The 16802-nt window shown below is 40.5% G+C and overlaps 1 protein-coding gene across 1 annotated transcript in view; it reads right to left on the bottom strand.

The window, feature by feature from the left end:
• KCNU1 (potassium calcium-activated channel subfamily U member 1) overlaps positions 1 to 16802 on the bottom strand; it is a 96917-nt gene that overhangs the window by 67195 nt on the left and 12920 nt on the right. Inside the window, 6 exon segments of the mRNA XM_032228754.1 lie at positions 107 to 189; positions 2512 to 2617; positions 5151 to 5261; positions 10642 to 10733; positions 11567 to 11737; positions 14662 to 14737. Of these exon segments, the coding sequence (XP_032084645.1) occupies positions 107 to 189; positions 2512 to 2617; positions 5151 to 5261; positions 10642 to 10733; positions 11567 to 11737; positions 14662 to 14737 (639 nt within the window).

Raw genomic sequence — 16802 nt, forward strand, 5'->3', positions numbered from 1 at the left:
GCAAACCTCCTTGCCAGTTTTGATATTTTAAAAAATGGCAAGAGGGTATTGGGGGTTATCCTAATTTTTTAAAAAAAGAAATACAGCTGTTTAGATCCTACCTTACCTCATGACATTAGAAATATCCTCTGTATAAGGATCAGTAGAACATATATCAGCTAAAATGAGGCATGCTTCAGCCTTACCCATCTGTATTTTAAAGAGAGAAAGGCGAGAGGAGAAAATACTGAAATATTATGCCTATGTAATAAATAGCCTTATTCATTGTACTATTTATAATTATATTACATGCCTGAAGATATGGCTGTGCTGATTGACCTGGGGACCAAATTTGGGGTTGGGGGCGGTTGTTTCAAATTGGAAGTGGCTGCTAGATTGATGTCAGATTCCACCTCCCCCCACTGCTGTCAGTTCTCCATCCATCTTTTTTCATTATCACACTGATGTATTTATTCTTGCCGTGTTCCTTTACCATTGTTTACTGTTCTATTATTTACGCCTTTCATTGTAAGCTGCCTAGAGTAACCCCATGGTAGCAAATAAATTTAATAACTAAACAAACAAAGTATATTTCCCAAGGAAACTAAATAGAATTGCAACTCAGCTTCTTCAGCATCTTGGATGAGGAACGAAACATCTTCGAAGAAAATACGGAAAACCCAGTTGCCTCTTGAAAAAGCACCCTTGAGACAACCATGACAGTGGTGGTATTCAATTTTTCCCCCCTTCCGGTTCTGTGAGCGTGGCTGGTGGGGAAGGGTCATGTGATCAAGTGGGTGTGGCCAACTCAATGTCAATCACGGCGAGGTGGGGCAGCATCACCTCACCAAGCCACACCCATCCAAGCCACACCCACAGAACCCACATAAAAGTTTGGCCAAGTCTTCTAGCATTCAACCTGGTTGCTTCTCGCCTCCTTCTGCTGTTTGCTCTGTGTGTATGAATCAGAAAAGGAGGAAAGAAGCAGCCACATTGAATACTGCAGTGGAGGGAAGCCGAACTTTTCTGCCTACCTTCACAGCGGAGCCACCTTGCGGTGGCCACCTGTCCCTTTATGGTCCCCCTTCTCCCTGTGTCAAAGTACCTTAAAGAGTGTGGCTGGAGGTTGACTTCTGAGCAGCTCTGCTATGATGCCATCCCTCCAGCGCAGCAGGCCATTCTCCTGGCCATCCAGGAGTGGCATTGGCAGGCAATGGGATGTGCATGCATGGCCAGCACAAACAGGGCAGTGATGGCAGTGATGGTCATGAGACTTGTCCTACCAGCACTGTCCATCCCCTGATGGTACTACTTGGGGACAGACCCATCCAGGAGAATGGCCTGCTGCACTGGAGGAATGGCATCGCAGCAGGGCTGCTTGGAAGGCAACCAAAAACAACTGGCGGCTGCAGGCTTCCCACAAAAGGTGACCTAGCTTCTCTGTGCGACCCCCTCCCCAAGGCAATGGAATGGAAGGCAGATGAGCGAGGCAAAGGGCGAATGGGCAGCGAGTGAGCGATGGCTCCAGGGCGGAGAATGGTGTGTTCCCCAACCCAGCCGAGATGGGTAGTGAGTGGGCAACAGATATAGGGCAAGGCCAGAGCCAGGATATGGCATATTCTCCGACCCAGCTGAGGCAGGCAAGAGCTCCGGGGCCTTGGGGAATAGCATGTCCCAGGGGCCTGGCAAAGGATAAGTGAGCAGCATATTTACTTTTGGTGAGCTAAGTAGAGTGGGCAAGGTGTAGAGGTAACTGGCAAGGCGATTAGCTGGACCACGTGGCAAAGGCAACATATATAGGGTTAGATGGGCAGAGTGAGCATCAAGCAGGTGGGTGAGGGGAGTGAGAGTTGAATGAATGTGGTGAGCGAGCATCAAGCAGACAGGGTGAGCAAGCGTTGAGGACAGGGTGAGCAAGCATTGAGGACAGGGTGAGCAAGCGTTGAGGACAAGGTGAGCTAGTGTTGAGGGCAGGGTGAGCAAGCGAGCAAGGGTGGGGCCAACCAGAGGTCATTACTGGTTCAGCAAACCAGGTCAAAATTTCCCTACCAGTTCAGCCAAACTGGTGCAAAGTAGCTGAATACTATCTCTGAACCATGACCTGGATGACTGAGAATCTCCATAGACATTCTGCCATAAATTATAGTTTACAAGCCATAGTTACATAGTAAGCAACTTTTGGTCACTATGTTAAGAAACAGTCAAGAGATTGTGATCATTGACTTTGCAATTAACATCCATTGTGCATGATTAGTACATTTGTCAGATATATTTAGTGAAAAAAAGTGACAGGTTTTGTCACTCCATGTGCAAAGTCAATTCATTGATAAGATCAATGACTCTTTCATGATATTAGTGGGAGAATAATCTTCTCTAGCATCTTACTGCAGAAACCAGTTTTAGGGATTATAGGATATCCAGGCACATCACATCCTCCTTCAACATACTGTATATGTCTGACATATAATCATCTATCATAGTCTGTCTAATGTTTATACAGGACCATAATGTATCATCAAATGCTATCCTTACGCTAACTCTCAGAAGATCATTATTATTGTTGACAGAACCTTGGAAAAAACAGGTATATGCAGTGTAGCATCTGAATATAGTTTCTAGTTCCAGAGTGGGAGGGTGTCTATATTTGGAGAAAGAAGAAAAACAACAATTAATTCTTGAGAAAATGATTATTCTTCCATATAGCTACCTATGGGAGTTATAGACCTTGCCTATATGTTCAATGATTACTTGAGTCATGCAGCCTTAGATTTATTATTGTCGTCTAACTCGGTCACTCATGCTCTCGTCACCTCTAGGCTTGATTACTGCAATGCGCTTTACATGGGGCTGCCCTTGAAGAGTGTTCGGAGACTACAGTTGGTCCAGAACGCGGCCGCGCGAGCGATATCGGGTGTACCTAGATACACCCATGTTACACCTATCCTCCGCAAGCTGCACTGGCTTCCCATCAGTCTCCAGACATGCTTCAAGATGCTGGTCATAACCTTTAAAGCCCTACATGGCTTGGGACCTGGATACCTGCAGGACCGCCTCCTGCCACATACCTCCCAACGACCCATAAAATCTCACAGGCTGGGCCTCCTCCAGGTGCCATCGACCGGACAATGCCAGTTGGCGACCACTCGGGGGAGGGCTTTCTCTGTAGCTGCTCCGGCCCTGTGGAACGATCTCCCCGCAGAGATCCGGACCCTTCCCACTCTCTCGGCCTTCCGAAAAGCCACTAAAACCTGGCTGTTCCGGCAGGCCTGGGGCTGTTGACCCCAAAATACGGTCAAGCCCCATCTAGAACTGAGTGCATGGTGTGTTGTTTTTAAATCTATCTTTTCTTTTCCTTATATTTTTGTTTTGATTTTATTTTCTATTGTAAGCCGCCCGGAGTCCTACGGGATTGGGCGGCATATAAATGTTATTAAATTCAAATTCAAATTCAAATTCTATTTAATCCTGCTATTCCAAAGCACTCTGTCCTAAGAGTAAATCCCAACAGGATGGAAGTTGCTTCAGTTTCCAAAAACATAGAATGATGTAAAACAATGTTCTATGGCTTTATTGGCTGTATGTTTGACAACACTCTGCTTGTGTATACTAAAACAAATGTGTAGGCCTCCTTCATAAGAAGATGACACGTCATCAACTCAGAGGCTTACTTTGGGAAGCAATAGATCAGAGGTTTACTTTGGGAAGGAGAAGGACTAACTATGATTTCCCAACCTTGTCATACAGAGTTAAAGACAACCTAGGAAGGGGAATGCATTTAAACTAGTGCCTTTCCAGGGAAAAAATAATCTTGCACTTATTTCAGTTCAAACTTACCAGTCTGTAGGATTTAGGACAAGGGTGTCAAACTGGATTTCTTCAAGGGCCAGATCAGCATTGTAGTTCTCCTTCGCTGTCTGGCCAAGGTGGGAGAGGGGAGAGATAGGACCTCCTGCAGCACTCTGCCGACCAAAACAGGGCACTGGGGGGGGGGCGTACTCCCATACTCCATTTTTGGCCTGAATGGCTTCCTGCAGAACTTTGGTGCCCAAAAGAGCCGAGGTGGCACAGTGGTTAAATGCAGCATTGCAGGCTACTTCAGCTGACTGCAGTTCTGCAGTTCGGCTGTTCAAATCTCACCGGCTCAGGGTTGACTCAGCCTTCCATCCTTCCGAGGTGGGTAAAATGAGGACCCGGATTGTTGTTGGGGGCAATATGCTGACTCTGTAACCCGCTTAGAGAGGGCTGAAAGCCCTATGAAGCGGTATATAAGTCTAACTGCTATTGCTATTGCTAAAAAAAACAGGGGCAGGGGATTCTGCAGAAGGCCGTTGATGCTAAAAATGGGGCATGTGGATGCATTTTTCCCCCTGTGCCTCATTTTGGCTGCCAGAGGCACTATGGGCCAGTCCTTTGCTATTTCCAAGCTAGCCCTGTGGGCCAGATTTAAGCACCCTTCAGGCAGGATCCAGGCCATGGGCCTTTAGTTTGAAACCTCTCATCTAGGACAATTGACTCTGACCAACTTGCAACAGACAACTCCTTATGGCCAACTCTCTGTGGCCAACCTGCCATGGGACAATCACCACAGGACAGGAGTTAAACTAATATCAAACAAATGGTGGAATAGAGTCGTTAAAGAAAGGATGCAAAAGGACGAACAAAATGAAATGTGAATGACAACAGTTAAGATATTTTTAAAATTATTTTAAATGATTAAATTGAATTTTTGAATTGTCCCATGGTGAGTTGGCCATGCCGAGTTGGCCACAGAGACTTGTCCCATTCCACAGTCTGGAAATATCCAAACAAGAAACGCTCCTTCCTGATGACTTCCTTTTTGTATATAACTGAAGCATAGGAAGCCAGGGAAGGTAATGCAGAGTGCTGGAAAGAAGATTGATAGTGAGCAAGCAGACATCCATTGATCACCTGAGAACTTTCCTGTCTGTGAGGATTTTGCCAAAAATTAACTCCTTCATTTTTCAAACCAAAGTCTCTTTTGTCAAATAGAATTAGAACAGTAGGGGACAAATAAAGAAATGCAGGGATTTTCTTTTATTTTTTTCTTTACTCTGCACAGTGGGTTTATCCACAAAATTTTTATTGTATTTTCCTAGTTTGGAGAAGGAATTGCCTATAAGGTTTAGATAGAATAGCACTGTAATACTTACTCTCCCAGAAAGACTATCTCACAGGCAATGTCTCCTTTGTCCTGAGTTATGAAGTCACTTAAGAAAGCAGTCACACTGCTCAGAGTGATATTGCCACAAACAACAATAAACCTATAGAAAGAAGAGAAGTTCACTGCTCACTGACAAGAATTGGCATCTTACTCATAAAACAGTGGATTTTATTTCACAGTGGGATTTTCTTGTTATTTTCCAAACTGTTCTGGGAGAAAGAATGCTATAGAAATAAAAATAAACAAAACAGAAAGTTGGTTAAGAGGACTACAACCAGTGAATCCAAAGTCCATCATTTGTAGTTGCATTATCATAAATTGCCAGTTCACATTGTCAAAGGCCTTCTGAATGTCTAGAAATAAGAGATTTGGCCTATGAATCGGAGTGGGGGTGGCAGCCTGCAATATGGATGACAAGATGCTGACTTCCAGTCAAAGCAAATGAATAGGAGGGTAAGGAAGAAATGTAAGACTGGTAAGAAAATTTATCTAACCCACAGCCATAAATCAAACATGGAAAAGGCAAAGAAATCTTGAGAGCATAAATAATATTGATGGTCAGAGTGGGATTTTTTCAAAAAGAAAGAAAGAAAGGAAAGGAAAATGGAGGGTTGAAACGCCAGCCCCCCAAAAGCTATTTGTTTGAAACAAATTCAGACAGAAAGGGAGAAAGCAAAGAAGTTACAAACCCACTCAAATATAAACTCTAAATTTGGTTTTGGATTTGAAATAGAAACCAAACATTCATATTTATTCATATTCCATTTATTTTATATGGCAAATTCTGAAGGATTTACTTCGTTTGACCTAATATATCATTTTTTTCCAAAGAATTTTTATTTTTTATTCTCTTACATACCATTTTAAGTATACATTCACATAATTGGTATTCTTCTTTACATTTATCATTCTTATACATTTATTATTTCATTTAATAAGTTATAATGTACAATTGGGGTTGCTTTATTTACCATCCCATAGCATTATATATTAGAAAGACAATACAATCAAATAAAATTTTTGAAGATGGAGAGAGCAGAATACTGATGGTGGAAATAATGATGAACATGAGAAAGATATTATTAGTGACAATATACACTCCAAAACGACAAACAAGAATAATTTTTTGGGAAATTACTAATTACTATGAAGATATATGTATACTAGGAGACTTTAATGCAATTGTAAATAATGAAATAGACTATAAATTTACAAAGATGAATAAGAAGCTGAGAAAAATTATACCCAAAACATTTTTCATGATGGTGGAAGAATTAAACTTGCAAGATGCTTGGAGAATATGACATCTGAAAGAAAGACAATATACATTCTACACAAATATACATTTATTGTGGTCAAGAATTGATATGATGTGGTTGTCAACAGAGCTGACGCTCAAAACAACTAAGATAGACATAGATATAAGCACATGGGCAGATCATAGTCCAACAACAATGACTTGGAAAGGACAGAGGAAAAAAGGGAGATGGACTTTAAATTCAAGAACATTGAAAGAAAAAAGTTCCAGCAATATATGGAAAAAAATGACATAGTTCTTCCAGGAAAATGGAAAGGAAGACACATCATTGCACAATGTATGGGACACTTGCAAAGCATATATCAGAGGCCTTGCAATAACATACTTAAGGAAAAAGAATAAACAGAACAGAAAAATTTTATAAGAATCAGAGTACAAAAGTCTGGAGACGGAGATGCAGAAAAACCTACAAAATAAAAAAGTAAAAAAAATATATGATGGAACTGCAAAAACATAAATTGAACCTGATAGAAAATGAGGACTTGGCAAATAAAATAAAATCGGCAAAACAAAACTTCTTTGAAAACGCAAATAAACCAGGATGTTGGCTGGCTTACAAGATGAAAAAGGAAAGAGAAAAAAGGCTGATAAGTCAACTGGTGGATGGAGAAGGGAATATACAACATTTAAATGGAAAAAAGAGAACAATAATTGAGAATTTCTACAATAAGTTGTATCAGCATGAGAGAGTTCCAGAAGGGAAAATAAGACAATATTTAGAGAAAACTAGAATAATCAAAATCCCAGAAAAATTTTAGAAGGCACTAGAAGAAAAAATTACAATGATGGAGGTAACAGAAGGCATCAAAAGGCAAAAGAAGGGGAAAACACCAGATGGATTACCATCAGACCTGTACCAAACACTACAAGAAGTATTAAGCAATGTAATATTGGAACTATTCAATGACTTATTAAGAGAGGCAAAAATGCCAGAAACATGGATGGAGGCATATATAAGGCTTATACTAAAAGAGTCAGATCCACAACAAGTAAAGAACTAAAGACCTATTTCACTATTAAATGTGGGTTATAAAAATTTTGCATCAATAATGGCAGAAAGAATGAAGAAAGTTTTAAATGAATTTATGCACATAGACCAAAATGGATTTCTCCCCAAGAGACAGATCAGAGACAATATGCAGATTGTATTGAAGTACTATGAAGCCCACCCAGAAAAACAAATGGGGTTGTTGTTTCTAGATGCTCAAAAGGTCTTTGATAATGTGAACTGGCAATTCATGATAATGCAATTTCAAATGATGGGATTTGGTGAGGGATTTATAAATATGATTAAAACTATATATAATAACCAATTGGCAAAAGTAATGGTAAATGGTGATATGACACGAGAAATAGTGATTACGAGGATATCCACTATTGCCATTATTATTTATACTGACACTAGAGATTTTGAATAGAGAAATATGACAAAATAAAGAGGTAAAAGGTACAAGGGTCAAGAAAGAAGAGTATAAATTACAAGCTTTTGCAAATGATTTGGTGTTTAGTATGGAGGATCCCATAGAAACAGGCCCAAAACTAGTTAAAATAATAGAAGAATGTGGAGAAGTAGCGGGTTTGAAGATTAATAAAGATAAAACAAACATTCTGGTGAAAAATATGACAGAAAAACTGAAAAGAGAGTTGATGGGGAAACTGGACATACAAGTGGTGAAAAAAGTGAAATATTTGGTTATTCAATTGACATCAAGATGTGGAACACTAAAGGTGGATAACTATTATAAGGTGAAAAACAAACAGAAGTAGAGTTGGAAAGATGGAAAAACCTACAATTATCACTGATGGGAAGAATAGCAGTAGTAAAGATGAATATATTACCAAGATTGTTATACCTGTTCCAAACAACACCGATAAAATTAGAGAGAAAAAATATTTGAAAGTATGAACAAAATAATGGGGAAATACATATGGCAAGGGAAAAAAGCAAGAATTAATATAAAAATGTTACAAGATGCAAGGATTCGAGGTGGATTTGGATTACCAAACTGGGAATTGTACCATCTAGCAGTGAGTCTTGCTTGGATGAAAGAATGGATTTTATTGAGAAATACAAGATTATTGACACTGGAGGGGCATGATTTGCAACTGGGTTGGCATGCTTTTTTGTGGTATGATAAAAGTATTTTATCTATTTTTCAAATCAGTTCAAGTTCATTTAATATTTCATTAATTTTGGGGCCTCCATCCTTTTGTCGCTGTTACCAGAAGTGGGGAGGCAGACAAAAATCTGCTCCCTCCTGTCTCTACTTTTGCCATTCTCTTCTTTTTTAATCAGGGAATAATTTAAAAAAAAAAAAAAAACCACTGTACTTCAAGACAAGAACATGATGTCACCCAGATGATCCACCTTGCTTTCTTCTTTCTCTCCGTGTGACTGCCCCAGCTTCTTGACAGCTCCGATGGCTGTCTTCCCAGCCGTTGGGTTGGAGGCTATTGCTGACATGTCAGGGAATTTGTGACTTCCCTGTTCATGCCAGTTCATGCCTCTGTTCTTCACCATCCCTACGAAATGATTTTTTCAGTCCTCAGAGGGACCCCCAAAATGGCTGGAATATCAACAGGAGCCCTGAAGTGCACATTGTATTGTCATGATACTGCCCCCAACCCCGGGTCAATATATCTGTAATCCAGTGGTGGGTTTCAAAACTTTTTAGAACCTCTTCTGTAGGTGTGGCCTGCTTTTTGGGAGTGGCTTTCCAGCCATGTGACTGGGTGGGAGTGGTTTGCCAGCCATGTGACTGGGTGGGTGTGGCCAACTTGTAAAATGTGGTGAAACTCACTTAACAACGCTCTTGCTTAGCAACCAAAATGTTCGCTCAGAAATTCTGGCATTTGAAGCACGCAAGTCTTAAAGCTGTCAAGTTACAAGACCCTTGCACCCCTAACCCTTTAGGAAAAAAACCGCATGGGTGTTCAAACTTGACAGCTTTAAGACTTGTGGACTTCAACTCCCAGAATTCCTCTTCTCGCTCTTCATCATGATGTGCGGACGGGTGGGGGAAGAGAGCTGGAATAAGTTCTAAATGGCACTGTCAGTTTGTGAAACCTCTTCTATAGAAGAGGTTAGAACTGGCAGGAACCCACCCCTGCTGTAACCCACTTAGAGAGGACTGTAAAACTCTATGAAGCAGCATATGTTCTGTTTTTGCTACCTTTTTATAGAGCTTTATTCAAAAAGCAAATGTCTTTGTAAAGTCATGCTTTTTTTCTAGTTTGGAAATCAAATGTAATAGTTATTCATTCATTTATTTATAAAAAATCTCTTCTACTTTGTCCCCCTTTAAAAGAATCCTAGAGCAAGGAACATATTTCACTTTCTTGCAGTAAATTTGACTGTGATGCTGGATTAACACATCTCTTGCCTTTACTCAATACATTGTGAGGCAGTGTGATGCAATAGTTATAATATTGATGGATAATGATTGCCAGGTTCACCCTACCCCAGTGGTGGGATTCAGCCAGTTCGCACCTATTTGGGAGAACTGGTTATTAACTTTCTAAGCAGTTCAGAGAACTGCGTGCACTACTGCTTGCACGAGCAAACTGGTAGTAAAATAAATTGACACCTACCACTGATTCTGGTGTTGTTTCTAGCCTAATTTTTATTGCTCTACTTGCCTCTCTGGTTAACCCTTATTACATTGTAACAGCTAAGGTGAAGGGTCCATCGGCGTGAGTGACGTTGAGTTGACCATGCTCACCCAGTCACATGACCACCGAGCCATGCCTACCCAGCTGGTCATTAGGGTAGAGAACCAGTTGCTAAATTATTTCAATCCCACCATTGCCCTACCCCTACTGAATGATTGCTCTCTTTGTTTCGATAAAACCTACCTCAAATGATTATTTTTATGAGGAGGGAAAAAATAGGATGGTCTATGATGATTGCAAGGTTGATTAATGAATTAAACCTGATTCCTGAAATGAACTATTATCTCAGTTTGCATAACACATTAAATTAGCCAAACAACAATATTAGCACAAAAGCACCAACCATATCTAACAATAATAAAGCTTAATATGGTATTTAAATACTGGGCCTGATTGATTAAGTATATCATTTGAAAAAAAACTCATGTGCAAGAAATGTCCAAATTAAGAAGTATAAAAATGCAAGGAGGATAGCATAAAAAATACTTACTTTCTGCCTTTCACATATACATAGGTGCCCATGTAGACTCTTCTGCTTCCAACAATGTCTGCTATTTCAGGCACCAAATTTGCAAAGAGGATCTAGACAATGGGAACCCAGGTTCAATAGTTTTCCAAGAGTCATATAAAATGTTTATTTTTTCCACAGCAACTCGAAATGAATCAATGATTGTCAAGAAACAATGGATGGAAACTAATCAAGGAGAGAAGCAACCTAGAACTAAGGGGAAATTTCCTAACAGTGGGAACAATTAATCAATGGAATGGCTTGCCTTCAGAAGTTGTAGATGCTTCCATCATTAGAGGCTTTTAAGAAGAGATATGGGACAGCCACTTGTGTGGAATAGTGTAGGGCCTTGAGCAAGGAGAAGACCTCTAAGGTCCCTTCCAACTCTATTATTCTATATCAGGAAAAGTACATATTCATTTTTTAAAGTAATAATAATAATAATGGACAATTCAGTATGTAATTAGCCTTTTCCAACCTATTCTCCAAATGAATGGATAAAGCTGCCAGAACTCAGACTTAGTATGACAGGTTACTTATTTAAATTTATTGTCAACCCAAATTTGGAATTGTAACCCAAGAGATCTGGTAGACATCAGATTAAAGCAAGGCACAGTTAAGTACAGCAAAACGCACAAACTGGAAATTATTTCAATCTCAAATTATACATTAGATTTGAATATTTCGTCTAGAAGGAAAAGAGCAAAATGTAAATTTGAGATTTGGACCAATTCATTCTTATAATAATAAAACATGGAATGTTTCAGCCTCAACCTGTTACCATATGCCACTTTCTTCTAGCTGTTACATGGACAAGAATTGTTTGCAGTTGTTATTATCCATTCATATATGAAGTGAAGCTGACTTAAAAGTTCTGTGTTCATCCAAATCCTAATATGTTCCTTACCAGACCAGCAACAATGAAGAAAAGTATGAACACCCGTCCTATGGTGGTTTGGACCACTACATCTCCATATCCAACTGTAGACATCGTTACCATGATCAAGTATAAACATTCAAAGTAAGTCAAGTTTTGATGATTGCTGTGATATACCCAGGGATCTCCAGAATTCTCCATCTGTATAATCAATAAATTATAAATAAATGTAAGAACTGTGGCCAATACAGCAAGACATTGTCATTTGCTGAGATCATCCTGGTGTGCTTGTGACTAAGTCATTGTTAATTGTAAATTAAAAATAAGAGATAAAACAACTTTGAACTTTTTTTGAAATTCACCTGTTCAGGCTTTTCCTGAATTAACATTATTCTTGTCCTCAGAGCTTTCTTCATTATATCCACTGACTAGGTTGGTGCATTCTAAATATGAGTTACTCTATTCACATTTCATAATATGCTCAAACAGGTAACCTACGCCATAATTTAAGGAGATGGTATAGTTCACACAACATGCTAAATACAGTGACTAGGTTTCTGGACTTGTATGTCACATATCATTCTCATGAAGTCTGTGTTAACTTTCTTTCATTAGAAAAGAAAACTTGATTACACATAATAAAATTGGATTTATCTACTGAATCATACAGTGCCCCAAAAACAGTAACTGTGAAAGGGACCTTAGAATCCCAGTGGACAATCACTTAAATATGAGCCAGCAGTGTGCAGCAGCAGCAACCCCCCCCCCCCCCAAAAAAAAAACCCTAATACAATCCTTGGTTGTATAAACAAAGTTACAGAATCAAAATCAAGGGAAGTATTAATATTGCTTTATAAAACCTTAGTATAAGACCACACCTGGAATACTGCATCAATTTTGGTAACCACGTTACAAAAAAGATGTTGAGATTTTGGAAAAAGTGCAGAGAAGAGCAACTAAAATGATTAAAGGACTGGAAGTAACACATATTAAAAACGGTTGCAGGATTTGGGTATGGCTAGTCTAGAGAAAAGAAGGGCAAGGGTGATGTGATAGCAGTATTCCAGATTTCACAGGCTGCCACAAAGAAGAGAGGAGTCAACATTTTCCAAAGCACAAGAGGGCATGGTAAGAAAAAAAGTGATGGAAACTAATCAAGGAAAGAAGCAACCTGGAATTAAATTTCCTAACAGTGAGAACAATAAACCACTGCAACAGATTGTCATCAGAAGTTGTGGGTGCTTCATCACTGGATTTTTTTATGAAGAGACTGGACAGGCTCTTGTCTCAAATGGTATAGGGTTCCCTACTTGAGCAGGTGGTTGTCAAATTTGGTTGTTGGTTGTCAAACAGGGGTGTCAAATTTGCAGCATCATGGTGGCATCACATGACGTATGGGGACTTTCCCCTCTTCGCTAAACCAGGCCGGGAGGGGGATGTCAGACTGTGATGCATCTGGCCTGTGGGCTGCAACTTTGACACCCCTGGACTAGAAGATCTGCAAGGTCCTTCCAGCTTTTCAAACAGCCGAACTCCCCTCCTGTTCTTTCTTCTGCTGTTTGAAGAAGCCACACAGGGCATGTTTCCTTATCTTTTATAGTCGCCTCATTTTCAATTGGGGGACATCCATGGAGAGGGAGGAAAAAGATGGCTTTCTTTCCCCCCACCCCCAATTGGAAATGAGGCGGCTGTCAAAGACAAGGAAGCGCACCCCATGTGGCTTCTTCAAACTGGATTGGGAGCACGCACCAGACTATTGCTCCTCCTGCTGCCACTGCTCTCGGCACAACTCTCATGAGGGGAAGAGAAAAAAATAATAAAAGGTTCTGCAGCAATGCTCATCATGGAGTGACCCACCCCGCTCCCCTGCCCAGCAGAGCTTTTTTCCACCTCATCTTGGCTTTTCTTCATTCCTTCCTTCCCTCAGTGCCCACCAAAGTGCTGCCTCCACTCAGCTCCCTCACTGCTGCCACACCACCTCTGCATGCCCAGCTGCCAGCCTGAGGGGGAGCAAGCGATGGTGGTGCAGGGTGGCTGGTGGTGGCGGCTATTGCTCCTGTCTGGCTGCGGATCACGTTGCTTGGCAGGCAGCACCCTGACTCCTCCCACCGCCATGCCACCTCAGCAGCAGCACCTCTCACCCACATAACTGAGGCAGGGAAGAAGATTGAGAGACGTGGAGCCACTGAGTCCCCCCTTTCCCCTGCCCCACAGTTCACCTCCTTGGGTGGGACCAGGGCACGCGCAGGGTGAGTGGAGTTTGCAACCAACTTTAAAGTGAATGGGGATGTTTGTGACTAAATGGGACAGAGAACATAGAGGGATGCAAAGGAACATGGAGGTAATATAGTCCAACCCCTTCCCAGGAGTCCTAACACTTTGAGAGCTGTCAGTGGCAGACATGAGGAAAATGGTCTGTGTGTGTGTGTGTGTGTGTGTGTGTGTGTGTGTGTGTGAGAGAGAGAGAGAGAGAGAGAGAGAGAGAAGAAAGAAAGAAGGAAAGAATGAGAAAGAGAAAGAAGGAAAGAGAAAGAAAGAAAGTTGGAGAGAGAGAGAGAGAGACAAGAAAGATGGAAGGAAGGAAGAGAAAGAAAGAAAATGTGGGGGAGAGAGAGACATAAAGAAAGAAGGAAGGAATGAAGAAAGAAAGAAAGAAAGAAAGAAAGAAAGAAAGAAAGAAAGAAAGAGAACACGATCACAATTTAGCCCAAAATTTTAGGTGCTAAGCAAGAGCATTGTTAAGTGAGTTTCACCACATTTTCCAACTTGGCCATGCCGGTCACATGACCACCAAGCCACTCCCACAAAACAGGCCATACCTACAGAATAAGTTGCTCAGTTTCGATTTAAAGCAACAGCATTTGTTTTTCTCCTTAATCTCCCGGCAGAAAAGTGAGTTTCCTTCTTTCTTCTTCCCTCTCTCCCTCCCTCCCCCGTCTCTCTTACTTTTTAAAGCTGGACTGGCAGGGGAAATACGTTTTTAGAAAATCTTCTGATGGGAGAACAGGTTCGGGGGCGTGGCCAAGCCACCATTTTTACTACTGGTCCCATCCAGTACGCCAGATTTTCACTACCTCTTCTGGTGTACCAGACAGTAGAGGGAGGAACCCACTTCTGATACATACCCAGTGAAGAAATCCTGCAGCCGTGAGCCAGGTACTGACAAATACCGCAAGAAGTTTAGACAGCTTGATTGCAGTACTGAAGATGCAAAGAGAAGGTTGATATGGATTAGTTTCAAAGGAATAGGGGCAACATTCACCTCCATTTCATCCTTTGAGGGTCTTCCAAGTGAGGCACTCTTAATTAATGTTCTTAACTCAAGTAGACATTGATTGTTTTATTAATTGCATTTCTCATCCTGTTTCTGGCCCTATAGATCCCACAGTGACCCATGGAAACTAACAATAATATGTTAGATACAAGGTTTTAATTCCAGTTTCTGCTACCAAAAGGAATTGAAGCATTAGAGGTCTTCTATCAGCCCATTATGGTAGAGTTTGAATTGCGACAGTTCAGATAGAGTAGGCAGTTTATCATACGTTCTTTGTATGCCATTATTTTAATTTACCCCAGTTCTTTTTAAAAATAAAATACTACTACAAAGCAATCTCAGTAGTAGTTGTATATGCCATGTAGAATTGTTGGAGTGTTGGAACACCTTCAATTTCTAGAGGCAAGTCGTTCCACTGATTAATTGTTGTAATTAGTTGTAATTGTTCTCTATAAAAAAGATGTTGAGATTCTAGAAAAAGTGCAGAGAAGACCAACCAGGATGATTAGGGAACTGGGGACTAAAACATATAAAGAACGGTTACAGAAACTGGGCATGGCTAATCTAGTGAAGAGAAGGACCAGGAGAGACATGATAGCAGTCTTCCAATATTTGGGGGCCTGTCCTAGAGAGGAGGGGGTCAAGCTATTTTCCAAAGCACCTGAAGGCCAGACAAGGAATAATGGATGGAAACTGACCAAGGAGAGATTCAACCTAGAAATAAGGAGGAACTTTTTGACAGTGAGAACAATCAACCAATGGAACAGAAGTTGAATTTGGAAGTTGTGGGGGCTTCATCACTTGAGACTTTTAAGAGGAGATTGGACTGCCATTTGTCTCCTGCTTGAGCATGGGCGGGGGTTGGACTAGATGACCCATAATGTCCCTTCCAACTCTGTTAATCTGTTAAATCTGTTAAATCCTTAGTTCTAAGTTGTTTCTGTTCTTGATGAAAACCAATCTGGAACTAAGGAGAAATTTCCTGATAGTAAACAATTAATCAGTGGAATGACTTGCCTCCATAAGTTGTGGGTGGTCCAACACAGGAGGCTCTTAAGAAGAGATTGGACAACCATTTGTTTGAAATAGTATAAGGTTTCCTGCCTAAGCAAGGATTTGGACTAAAAGACCTCCAAGGTCCCTTCCAAATTTGTCATTCTATTTGTACTTTCCCAATAGAGTGGCTGATGGCATCAAGAGAAAATCACACAAGAGGAACCTGAAATCTAATTGAAACCATCAGAGCCCCAAGAGGAAAGTATCTTAAATCATCCAACTTTTACAGATTTCCATATTCCATATCTAAACTCAGAAAAAGCAATCCATACATAAAAAGTAAAACGTTGGATCTATTTTTTGGTAATGCAAAGACAGATAACATTGCATTAGTACAACATACTGCAGATGGAGTTACGAGACATATAAGCCTGTTTTTCTCAAACCAGAGTTTGTTTTGACCAGCAAGTAGTGGAGACCAACAAAGATATGGCAAAGGTCTAACCATGAGCTAGTACAATGGAGAGCCATGAACAAGCAATAAAACTGACTTGCAAGTTGGACTGTTGGGAAAACAAGAAAACAGCTGGGAGCTGTTAATTGGAGGTAAATTCTGAGAAGATTTCATACGATTCTGGATAAAACATTTTTGGCGATGTTGGAAGTGAACCAACAAGAGTGGTCTAAATGGGAATTATATGCAGGAAAGTGCAAAATAATGTTCAGATTGTTGGAGAAGTAGGCAATCCAGGAATAAAAAAGATTTTTTTAAACTGGAAAATGCAAATGTGAAAGAAAGAGTGGCAGAACTTGGGGCTGGAGTGAAAAGGGGGATCAGTCTAGAATTGCTATGTAGCTACAAACAAAGTCCAACTTTCCTTGAGCACTGTTACCCTTATCTAACTGTAAACTAGTACTGTTGGTTGAGAAGATTCTTGTGCATAAGCTGGCAATAAATCACTTTAATTGAATCTTCACTGGTCTTTTGTACAGAGA

The sequence above is a fragment of the Thamnophis elegans genome, chromosome 13 (genome assembly GCF_009769535.1).
Source record: "Thamnophis elegans isolate rThaEle1 chromosome 13, rThaEle1.pri, whole genome shotgun sequence".
Lineage (NCBI taxonomy): Eukaryota > Metazoa > Chordata > Lepidosauria > Squamata > Colubridae > Thamnophis > Thamnophis elegans.